This window comes from Panthera onca, chromosome C1, assembly GCF_046562875.1.
Source record: "Panthera onca isolate mPanOnc1 chromosome C1, mPanOnc1 haplotype 2, whole genome shotgun sequence".
In the NCBI taxonomy this organism is placed as follows: domain Eukaryota; kingdom Metazoa; phylum Chordata; class Mammalia; order Carnivora; family Felidae; genus Panthera; species Panthera onca.
In genome coordinates, this window is record NC_138346.1 from 195997478 (window position 1) to 196010063 (window position 12586).

A 12586-nucleotide genomic window follows, 5' to 3' on the forward strand; every position below is an offset into this window, starting at 1 on the left:
AACATTTCTGTCACTTCAGGGTACAACCTTGTACCCATTCCATCCCGCCCTGCCCTTGGCCCCTCGAGCCAGGTTTTAACCCCCCTGCACTGTGCCTTACCAGTGCCCAAGAAAACGTGACCCGGTGAGGGGAAAGTCTGACCCTTGTCTTCCTGTCTCCCCAGCTCCCTGTGGGGGAGACCTGTCGGGTCCATCAGGAGTCATTCTGTCACCAAATTACCCAGAACCTTACCCGCCAGGCAAGGAATGTGACTGGAAAGTGACCGTCTCTCCGGACTACGTCATCGCCCTGGTATTTAACATGTATGTACCTTTCCCCCGGGTGGGAGATGAGGGGTTCAGAGCAACTAGGGGTTTTAGACCCCGGTGTCCAGGTGAGTGCACATAGGCGTGCCAGGGGCAGAGTTCTCCATTCCGTGGAAGGTGAAGGAGTCCAAAGGAAGGAAACTAGCATTTATTGGATGTCTCCTGTGTGCCCCGAGCTGTGCTCTGTGGTTTTACACATACTATCTTATTTAATCCTTATGATAATTGATGAAGTAGCTATTATTCTATCTTTTTTTTTTTTAACCTCCAAAGGTGTTGAGGTTAAGAAAGCAGGGCCTCGCTGGATCCTTTTTCCCCTGCTCTCCTGTGTTTTCCCCTTCTGTTGCCACCTGGCCCCTTCCATCACGCTCCCTAGAGGGGAACAGGCTCAAGTTTTTCTCAGGTTTTCCCCCATCCAGCTCCTGCACGGTCTCCTTCATCCCTCTAGAGGCAAACTCTTCAAAAGAATCATCTCTGCTTGTGTCTCCGTCCTGACCTCCTGTTCACTCTCCAACCACTGAAATCTGGGTTCAGCCTCCACGGTCCCGCTAGCAACTCCGTTGATAAAAGACACCAGCGAACTCCTGGTTGCCGCACAAAATGGAACTTTCCATGTTTTAGCCCATGGCACTTCTCGCTCGCTCCCTCCATCCTTACCCTGCTTTTTCTCCTTGGTTTCTGTGAAGTTCCTCCCTTCTGGTTCTCCAGCTTTCTGTGACTTTGTGGCTTCCTTTTCGTGGCCCCCTTCCCTGGCCAGGCTCTATCTCCAGCCTCTCCCCTCCTCATCCACACTTCCTTCCTGGACCAGCCCATCTGCTCCGATGGCTTCACCCTCCTCTTGTAACCTGGAGACTCCACGCAACCACTGCCCAGACTGTCTTCTGAGCTGCAGCCTCCCATTTCCAACTGGTGGAGGTCTGGTACCCGCAGCAGCGCGTACAGAACTAAGCATATGACTTCTCCCCTCAGAAGAGCTCTCTTCTGACCCCTAGGGAGTGCCGCCATCATGCACCTGCCCTGCTCCTTCCATTAGTGAGCAAGGCTTGGAGCCTGTGCGGCCTTAATTCTCCTCACATTTTCCCCTCTTCTCCGGCCTCCCAGCTACTGCCTTGCTTGAAACCCTTATTATTTCTCAACTAAATTACTACCGTAGTCTCTCCTGACTGGTTCCTCTGCCCCCATCTTCCTCCCATGCCAACCTCTTCTTGAGCCGGCTGTCAAAGTGACCTTGTCTGGCGAAAATGCTAAAATAGCCACCTCATTTTCCATTTGAACATATGATAATGTGCTACTCAGCAGTAAAAAGGAATGAACTACTGATACAGGCAACATGGCTGAATCTCAAAAATACCATGCTGAGCAAAAGAAAACAGATACAAAAAAAGACATAATGTATGATTCCACTTACATGAAATTTTAGGATCAGCAAAATAAGTCTATGGTGATAAAATTCTGTTCGGTGGTGGCTTCTCAGGGTAGGGAGGGTTGACTGGGAAGGGGAACATTCCAGGACGCTGGAAACATCCTGGGTCTTGTCATACGTGTGTCAAAACCGATAGGGTGGTATACTTAATTGCTGATCATTTCATGGGGTGTGAGTTATACCTCGACTTGAAAACGAAGACACAAACAGATACGTCTTTTATTTTAAAATCCTGTAGTGGCTATACCTCCATCCTATAAAATCAGAATGTTGAGGGACACCTGGGTGGCTCAGTCTCTTAAGCGTCCAACTCTTGATTTCGGCTCAGGTCGTGATCTCATGGTTCATGAGTTCGAGCCCCACATGGGGCTCTGCGCTGATGGTGCGGAGCCTGCTTGAGATTCTCTCTGTCTCTGCCCCTCCTCAGGTCCCACTCTCTCTCTATCTCAAAATAAATCATTAAGCTGTAAAAAAAAAAAAAAAAAAAAAACTTTGGACTTTTCAGTCCCATCTATCTGGACTCTGCCTACCTCTCCATTCAGTAACCCCCCCAACCCCAACCCCATTCTAACCCCTGAGCTCCAGCCAGACTGAACTACCCACAGCTTCAAGACTATTTCTTGCCCTTGTGACTTCACCCCTGCTTCTCCTTTCTTGGCGACTTCCTTTTCTCTCCTTGTCCAACTACTAAGGGTCTCTGCATCTCCCAAAACTTCCTCCAGCTTGGCCTCCATGAAAGCTTTCACTTCCTCCTCCCCGAGGAACTTTGTGTTGTGATCCCATGTGCCTGTACAGACCTCATGCTTTGCTTAGTTGTCTTCCCATCCATCGCTTCCTTTGGCCCTATCGCCATCTTGAAGGAGGGGTGTCATCTGACAGATCCCTGTGTCCCGAGCACCTTGAGCAGTGCCCGGCACATTGGGAGTGCTCAGCTAAAATACAATGATGGAAGGAAGGCAGGGACAGACAGAAGGCAGTTAGGAAGTGGCAGAGAGATCATCTGTAACCAACACTGGCTCTCTCCAAAACACTCCCCTTGTGACTTGGGAAAGAGCACATTGGCTGGAAGCTGAATTATGGGAGCAAGAAGACCATACCACCTAGAAGTGGTGGTGTGACCCTGCCGCTGACCCCAGTGCGAGGTGCCATGGAGGAAGGAGGCCGATACACATCTGGCTCCACCCCCCTGTAACTTTCGGATCCCCATCCCATCCCCCTGCCAGCCCAACCCACTTTGTCCTAGAGATGTCACGGTCCCCCTCTCTCTGCCACATGTCTTAGCTAAAGAGTAGAACTGCTATTTCATTCTTAGCTGGGCCAAAAGGAATATCTGAGTATCGCAGCCCGTGGCTCAGCTCTAAACAAGTTTGCATCAGAAATCTGTTCCCAACTCACATTCTGTCATTTTCATCTTTGCACACCTGATTAGTGTCCATTGCTTTGTTGCATACGTACCTAAGACTGGACTCACTGCATCACAGGGCAGGCATATGTTCAGATCTAGTAGGTGTTGTGAAACAGTTTTCCCAAGTGGCTGAGCAAATTTACCTCCTGCCCACAGGGCCCGAGAGCGCCAGGGGCTCCACGTTCTCTCCAGTCTTGGTATTTCCCATCATTTTCACTCTGGCCAATCCGGTGGGATCAATGACACTGAAGAACTCTAATATTCAATTTGCCAAACTAAGACAGTTTTTTTAAATGGATTTTTTCCCATGCGAGAGTCAAAATAGCCAAGAAAGAGGCATGCTTGTGGGTGCCAGAGTGGGATGGTTGCAAATCCCAAGGAGAGCTGAGAACTGGCTTGGGATAAGGGGACGAAGCCGAGCTCTTCATGAGAATGGACCCCTTCCTGCCTGGGAATGGCTCCCTGGGTGACTCTTTGCTCTTGGAAAAGGAGGTGCAGATAGCACATTACAGAGAACATCAGAGGCAAATAAGTGGACTGCTCTAGCTGACCACTCGGTATGTAGAATTGGTAACTCATTTTCCCTTGTGCGCACAGCATAGTGAATACAGACAACAATATTGTATTACAATCATCAAACTTGCTGAGAAACTAGATCTTAATTATTCCAGCCACTAGAAAGAAGTGATAACTATGTGACGTGATGAAGGGACTAATTGTCACTACTTTGGCAATCATATTACATCATATAAATGTAGCCAGTGGACATGTTACCCTCCTTAAATTTACACAATATTGTATGTCAAGTGCATTCCAATTAAAAATATTTGTGCAGAAAGAGGCTGCTAGATTTTCAGCTCCAGGTTTCCAGACACCAGCTCTGGGACCTGTCTCCTCTGCCCCCATGCCTGACTTCTCCATCTCCTCGCCTGACTGGGAGGCCATCAGGGGGCTTTACCATTTTCCCCCTAGCCAGGAAGTGTCAGGAGTTGGGTGCCGGTGGGGTGACGGGCTCACTGTCTGGGAGGCCCCATCCTTTGGTTGAGAGCCTAAAGCACAGTATGAGCCTTTTTTGACCTTAGTGGGGTGGGGGTGGGATGTTTTTGTTCCCCAGCTTTAACTTGGAGCCAGGCTATGACTTCCTCCATATCTACGATGGACGGGACTCCCTCAGCCCTCTCATAGGAAGCTTCTATGGCTCCCAGCTTCCAGCCCGCATTGAGAGCAGCAGCAACAGCCTCTTCCTCGCCTTCCGCAGTGACGCGTCCGTGAGCAGTGCTGGCTTCGTCATCGACTACACAGGTAGGGCCCTGGTGGCAGAGAGTAGTGAGGGCAGGGCCAGTGAGACCTGGCAGAGGGGAGGGGTAGTGAGGAGGGCCCTGGGCTGGGTCACCAGCAGCCTCCGCCGGCCCTGGCACCACTGAACCTGCAGAGAGCCCCTGCCTTCCCTGCGGCCCTGCGGGTGGTTTAGCCTTTCTCACCTATGTGCCCCAGGCCTTGGAGAAAGTGGGGGGCTGGCATTCTTCTCGCACTTCATTTCTATCTCCACATCTCTGCTCTTCTTCTGTCCTTTTTCTGTGAGGGTCATTCCTTGCTCTTCTTTTATAACCTCTGTCCAGACCTAACAGCTCACAGAGGCTCTGATGTGAGGCTCAGTCTTCCTGTCTTCCTCAAAGTCTCCCACCATCCCGGGAACTTCAGTGCCCACGTGGACGGCTCATCCAGCTTCTTGGCTATACTCTGGCACCCTGTCGTAGCCTGGCCCTTTCTGATACTTCCTGATTCCGACCCTCACCCCTCCAGCTGTCCCATTCTTTTGCTGCCATTGTATTTTGAATTAAGGCAAGCTGAACAGGATAGAGGTCAAAGCAGGGGTCAGCACATGTTTTCTTAAAGGACCAGATAGTCAATATTTTAGGCTTGTGAGGCATATGGTCTCTGTCACAACTACTCAGCACTGCTGCTGGGGTAGCCTAAGACCAAACATAAAGGAACGGGCATGGCTGTGTTCCAAAAAGCATCTATTTAACAAAAAAGCAGGGGCGCCTGGGTGGCTCGTCGGTTGAGTGTCAGACTTCAGCTCAGGTCATGATCTCACAGTTCATGGGTTCAAGCCCCGCATCGGGCTCTGTGCTGACAGCTCAGAGCCTGGAGCCTGCTTTGAATTCTGTGACTCCCTCTCTCTCTGCCCCTCCCCCACTCGCACTCTGTCTCTTGCTCTCAAAAATTAAAACATTAAAAAAAATTAAAATTAAAAAAAAAAAAAGCAGGCCTCGCTCCCTGCCTGGTCAAGAGCCTAGACTGTCAGATGAACTGGGTTCTGGGCTCATGTTTGCTAGTTAGCAGTTGTGTGGCCTTGGGCGAGTTATGTAACCTCTTGAAACCTCCATTCCTTCATCATAAAACGAGGGTGGCCTAATCCCTGCCTCACAGAAATGCTGTGAAGATCAGTGATTCTGTGCAGCCAAGCCCCTGGCCCGGTGCCTGGCACGTCTCAGGCATCCTATAATGTCTAAGCAGCAGCCATAGTAAGAGTGGCTCCAGGCTCTGGGCCACTCCAAGTTCTTCTATCCTGTTATTGTCTTCATGACCTTTTCTTCCTTAATCGTCCCAGACGCCTTTATCCAAATCCTAGATCCACTTCTTGCTTGATTGGTGAGCTTGGCAGGCTATTATCTCTTGGAAGCCATTCCTCCATCTATAAAGTGGTGGTAATAATAATTACATTGCAGAAGGTTAAAATTAAAAGATATTTTATACATCCATATTATATGCATGAGTACAATGCCCAGTAGGTACTGAACACTCTACAGATACTCTAGAGATGATGGATTTTGTTATTGTTGCTCTCAGCCAAGTTCAGCCAGGCCTCATCAGCCTGTGTGGACAAATGGGGTCATATTACCAGTTAAAATTTAAAAAGTTTCTGGCTCATGTCCCCCACTTGCATAGTGTAGGACCTCAGCAACCTTTGAAAGTGTTCCTTAATTACAGATTTCTGGCAACTGCTGGGAATAGCTCACATGCGCTCACAAATAACACCAATCATAACAATAGCTAACTTAGCAACTACCAACCGCCAGTGTGGTCCTAAGTACTTCACATCCATCAACACGTCAAAATCCCCAAAACTATCGCTTGTCTGCTATTTGTCAGGTACGGTTCTAGAAGATACTTCGTGCACAAAGTAGAGAATGTGTTGCTGTGGTCTTCCCTTCCCGTGGGGCTGGCCGAGATGATGGATATTTTGCTGACCTCTCTTCCTGAAGACGCCTGCCATTCAATAAACCTCCCATTCCGGAATCCTCCTACATCAGAACAAACACAGTCACATAGTGTGGAATTCTAACAGCAGCACAACTTAGACTCAGACTGGGACCTGTCACTCTGCCAGCCCCGCTGCTGTATTGTCATCTTTGCTTTTCTTATTGTTCACCTCTTGCATCACACTTACAGAAAGAACAGAAGTACCCTCAAGTCCCCTGCCCCCCTGGCCCTTCTGTTGCAGCCTTGCAAAATGGCATCCTTCATCGCACCCACATGCAAGTGGCTGAGCATGACCAGAAAAAGTCACACAAATGTGGCACTTGGAGCCACCGCAAATGATGTCTTTTAACCCTAGACGAGCATTAGCAACCACCCGAGCCACCTCCAACCTGTCCTACCTGGGGTCTTCTCCCTGGTGGAGATTCCAAAATGTCACCCCACATGTCACCCCATGATGAGATGATCATCATCTGTGGAAACAGTAAGCTACTGGGTAGAAATCACGGTCTCCTGGCTGCAGGCATCTCTCCCCCCATCCCCTCCACTGAAGCCACGGCCTAGAGCCACGCTTTCAGGGCCTCTTTCCCAATGAAGCCCCTTCCACTTTCAGCTGTTGGCCCAAGACCACATCTACAGGGACCCCAGCTCTGAAACACAGCCCCAAGGAGTAAGGCCTTCCAGGCTGCCATCTGAGCCAGCCAAGCAGCTAAGAGGCCAATCACTGGGACGAAGGGAGAGGTGATGCCCACCCATGCACCCTCTGCCGCCTTGTTAGCATCTGTGGTTCAAACACCAAGATAAATGTGCATGTTTGGTGCAGGAGGTACCTGGTGAGGCCTGAGGCAGCTTTCCCTCCTTCTCGGGTGGCACACTCCCTAATATTAGTCCCTTCTCTACTATGGCCTCAGCCGCTGGTCAGGCATCCCATTTCGTGGGACCCTTGCCTTGCTGCCTGGTCTCCTCCACATCCCAAGATCTCTGGATTCCTGGAATGGATCTACTCTGCTGCCAGATCCCATGGCCTCGATGATATCCCCCCATGTTCAATATCTTTATGGGGTGGCCTCCATCACTTACTAACAGTATGGCCTTAAGCAAGTCGCCTACCTTCCCTGAGCATCCCTTCCTCACCCATCAAGGAGGGACAGCACACTACATGGAAGAGGTGGTGTGAGGGTAGTGGACAGGAACAGCACCTAGCACAGGGCCCAATGCCAGTAGGTAGTAGGCACATACTTTGATCCACCTTCTCTATCCGATTGCCTTCTTTTCTGTGTAATGGGTATTTCATTTGTTCTGCTCTTGTTTGGAAAAGAGAAGGGTTTGGAGCCTTCCTCATGGGGCTAGCCCAGTATGATGCAGTCAGTACATTTTCTTTCCTGTTTCATTTTCTTTTCAGTAGAATGCAGTCAGTACCTTTTCTGTTTACTGAAGCTATAAAGTGGGAGATGGTGTTCTGCATACATATACGTATGAACGTGAAATATTTATAACATGAATATTGGTGACGTGTATGTATGTGTATCCTATATATGTCTCCTGTCCATGGCAAAGAATTTAGACGCTGTGTTCTGCAAGTCCATAGAACACCATAGACTGAGACGTAGCCCACGAAGGACTTGCACACTGAGGCAGGTCTGAATCCTTAGGAAGAGAAGAATTGGCCTCATCCATCTATATGCCATCTTGTTTCCAGAGGCAGAATGCTGTCTTTCAGAGAGTACCGCCTCCCCGCTCTCCCCAGCTGAAGTGAAAGGGGCTTCATTGGGAAACCAGACCTGGAAGTATGGCTCTAGCCTGTGGCTTCAGTGGAGCAGATGGGGGAAAGGTGACCACAGCCAGGATGCCATGAGTATGGGGATTTCTACCCAGTACCACACTGTACCCAGGATGATGAGATGATTTAGGGCTCCTCTAATACTGAGTATCTGGGTCCTCCTGGGGGCTGTGGCTTCAGGGTCCTGGATTAGAAGATGAGAGGAGCCACATAGAGAGATGTTGCTGGACTTAGCTGAGCTTAGCCCAGTGGCAACCACTCTTTGAGGTCAACCCCTCCTCTGACCAGAGGCACACAGACCAGGGGCCTTGCCCCACATCCTGCCAACTTCCCAAGTGGGAAGCAGAAATAGTGTGGTCGCATCTGAGTCCGGGATCCTTGAGTTTCAAATTGAGAAACCCACTCAGACCAAATTCAGCAAAAAAAGGGTAAAGGGGGAGGGTAAAAATGCAAAGACCTGAAACTCATTCAAAACCAACTTGAGACAGAAAGGAAACTTTATTATAAGAAAAGTAATGGCCAATATAATTTAAGCCAAAAAGTGTTCTGTATTTTAACAGTACACATCACAAAAACCCCCTCTAACATAACACAAAAAGGGAATATATTTTTCATAAACTTCCAAGGGATTGAGATTGGGAAGGGAGAGTCGAAGGTTGAGATTGGCTCCTGTCTCCAGGACCACTTGGTCTCCTCCCTGCTTCATCCTCTTTTTGCAGATCAATGGTCATTGCCTCCGCTAGGGCAAGTATGTCCACCTCACTCTTGACTCTGAATTATTTCCCAGTTTGTGTCCCAGTTCCAAATCCCAAAGGACTTGAAGACTGACCAGGCTTAAGGCAAGCATCCATTGACCAATGTCATGGAATTAGGCTTCTTCATAAGGGGCAAAGGCAGATCATGCATTTTTACTCTTCTGTTCACACAATAGATATTTATTCAGTACCTTCTATATGCCAGACCCTGTTATAGGGGCTGAGAACAAAACAAAGTTCCTGCCTCCATGGACTTCACGTGCCAGTGACAACCAGACAGGTAGACATTTATGCTACCAATGAGATCTTGGAGACTCACCTAATTATAAGGCAGTGATGGGAGAGTTTGTAGGTGTCTCTCTTCAGTTGCTGCTGGAAGGTGGTTGTGATGTCTGTGTCATTCTAGGCAGGTCTTCTAGATGATTCTGAATGCAATCATGTCATTTGTGGATTTTTATAAGACTGCTCTGAGGCGTTCTCATCTGAATTCAGCTACCTGGGTAGCTTTACCCTTTGCTAGAAGGAAACAGGGGAAAATAAGTAGGATCTTGTTTTTTTGATACAATTACTAAAAATGAGTCCCAGAGAGACTTACTGTCTTTCCCTAAGCCAAAAACATTGGAAAATGGTGGTGGTGGGTCAGGGGGAGGGGAGGCGGAGCTTTACTGTCATTTTCCAGCAGGTGTGGTGGCTTCCTTCTGGGCAGGGACAGGCTAGCATGTTCATGCATGAGTGTGGAGGCCACTCACTCACTCAAAAAAATGCTTACTGAGCTCTCACCTCATGCCGCACCTTGTGCTAAATATGGAGGCTATGGCAGTGGGCACAGTGGTCATGGTCCCTAAGGTAACATAAAGGTGAGTGAGGGAAACAGACAACAAATACATAGATCAACGAGGAGTAAGAAGCGGAAGTTAGGAAAGAGCAAGCTGCTGAGAAAGAGAAATGGGGAGTCTGCCTCAGAATGGCAGTTGGTGAAGGTGAAGGCTTTGCCCAGCAGGCATCATTTAAACAGACCTCAAGGTTGAGAAGAAGCCCACTGTGCAAGAACAGGGTTGGGGGAGTGTTTCAGACAGAGGGAGTTTGAAGAAGTTCAGAAGAAGAGTTTGAAGCCTGTGTTGGAGAACCTGAAATAACTCAGGAAAGACCAAGGTCAGCTTCTACCAAAAGGTACTAAAAGCACCTGTTTTCTCTTTTAAGCCCTTGGCTGGAACACTACGAGCCAAGGAGTTGCAACCAGGTTTCCACACTGCTCCCACTACCACCACTACCAGGAACCACCACTGCCATGGGTCTTTCTTTTTATTTATTTTATTTATTTTTTTATTTAAACTCAAGTTAGTTAACATACAGTGTAGTCTTGGCTTCAGGAATAGAACTCAGTGGTTCATCAGTTATATATGACACCAGTGCTCATCCCAAAAAGTGGGTTGCCTTAATGCCCATCACCCATTTAACCCATCCCCTCACCCATCTCCCCTTTAGCAACCCTCCGTCAGTTCTCTGCATTTAAGAGTCTCTTAAGGTTTTCCTCCCTCTCTGTTTTTATCTTATTTTTCCTTCCCTTCCCCTATGTTCATCTGTTGTGTTGCTCAAATTCCACATGAGTGAAATAATATGATATCTGTCTTTCTCTAACTGACTTATTTCGCTTAGCATAATACCATCCTTGTTTCCATCCATGTTGTTGCAAATGGCAAAATTTCTTTCTTTTTCATTGCCGAGTGGTATTCCACTGTATAAATAAATAAGTAACTGTATACCCACATCTTCTTTATCCATTCATCAAAGACATGAACAGACACTTTTCCAAAGAAGACATCCAGAGGCTAACAGACACATGAAAAGATGCTCAACATCACTTATCAGGGAAATACAAATCAAAGCTACAATGATCACACCTGTCAGAATGGGTCTTTCTTTTTAAATTCAAAATGGAAATACCTTCACTTTTTGCCTATTTTAAAAGTAAAATGTGTTTGCTGGAAAAATGCAGACAATACAGAAGCACATAAGATGTACTCTAAACACTTAACACCTACCGTTACTACCATCCCCTGAAGCACCATTGTTAACAGTTTGTTATCTTATTCCAGATATTTTTTATAAAAATAAAATAATATGAATTCTATAACAAGGGTTAGAAAACTTTTTTTCTATAAAGGACCAGACAGTAAATAGTTAGGCTGAGCAAACCACATAGTTTCTGTTACATCGGCTCAACTCTGCTGTTGTAATGCCGAAAGAGCCATAGACAGTATTTAAACAAATAGGGGAGGTTGTGTTCCAGTAAAACTTTATTAAAAACTTTATACAAAAACAAGCAGTGAGACTGTGGGCTATAGTTTGCTGATCCCTGTTCTATATGAATAGAGATCACACCATATGTACTAATCTGTCATATGGGTTTGTTTTTACTTTGTTTTTGGTTTTTGTCCAATGATAGATCCTGATCATTTTTCCATATCAGTATTCAAAGACTTTTGCAATTCTTTTTAAAGCCTGCTTGTATTTCAGTGGATGGCTGTAATCCAGTCTTTTTAACCAGTTCCTTACTGGTTGCGTGTGCATATTGCTATTTTCAGTGTCTTGCTATTACAGTGTTTAGAAATGTTCCTTATCTATTAGGACAAAAAGAAGCTGGTCCTTTTGCTATTCCCATTTTGGGCTTGGTGTTTATTTATTATTATCGCAATGATATCTCAGTCATTACAGTTTTATCATTCACAGCTGAGCTCTGGTTTGGCTGACTAAAGACCTGATTTTGGTCTTAATTCCACTTCTTACAAGCTGAATGGCTTGGGAAACTCATTTAGCCTCTCTGATCACCACATTTCTCATCTGTAACCTGAACAGGAGCACACCTGGCCCTGCCTGCTGCAGAGGCTATTGTGAGGCACAAATGAGATAACAGATTGGAAAGTACGTTGAAAATTATAACGTGATATTCCTCTGTAAGGGGCTATCATCATTATCATTACCCTTGTCATTTTCATTAATGTGATAATGCTCAGAATGATGAGCTCTTCTTGCTCTGACATGTGAGTAACTATAAAATACAGTCTGTAGTTGTGATCATTGATGTGACTGTGGATTTTCCAAGCCCTGGGGTGTTCAGCCAGTCAATTCAGCATCCATTTATTAAGTGTCCATTGTGTGCCAAACAGAGCCAGCTCCAATACCAAGTTCTGTGCTCATTGCCAGGGTTATGAAGAGAATAGGTAAAGGTTCCTGTCCTTTAGGAATTCAGAATCCACTGGAAAGAAATATACTTATCCAACCTACCAAGATAATGCCACACATGCTATCATTCAGGAAATAAAAACAGAATTCTGCCAGAGAGAAGGCAAAGTACAGGAAACTTGCTCAAGAGAAGGTGGCGTTGAAAAGTGTAGGAGTTTGGGGTGCCAGGGTGGCTCAGTCAAGCATCTGATCTTGATCTCACCATTTGTGAGTTTGAGCCCCACATCAGGCTCTATGCTGACAGCTCAGAGCCTGGAGCCTGCTTCAGATTCTGTCTCCCTGGCCCTCTGCCCCTCCCCCACTTACACTCTGTCTCTCCCTCTCTCAAAAATAAATAAACATTAAAAAAAGAAAAAAGAAAAGTGTACGAGTTTTTGCGATATGGAGAAGAGAAGAAAGGACTCTCTGAC

At 46.9% G+C, this 12586-nt stretch overlaps 1 protein-coding gene across 5 annotated transcripts in view; it reads left to right on the forward strand.

Moving 5' to 3' along the window:
- Positions 1–12586, forward strand: part of CSMD2 (CUB and Sushi multiple domains 2) — a 599309-nt gene that overhangs the window by 453513 nt on the left and 133210 nt on the right. For all 5 annotated transcript variants that reach the window (XM_078452082.2, XM_078452083.2, XM_078452084.2 and 2 more), the window contains 2 exons: positions 165–303; positions 4249–4436. In XM_078452082.2, coding sequence (XP_078308208.2) covers positions 165–303; positions 4249–4436 — 327 coding nt within the window. The remainder of the gene's footprint in view (positions 1–164; positions 304–4248; positions 4437–12586) is intronic.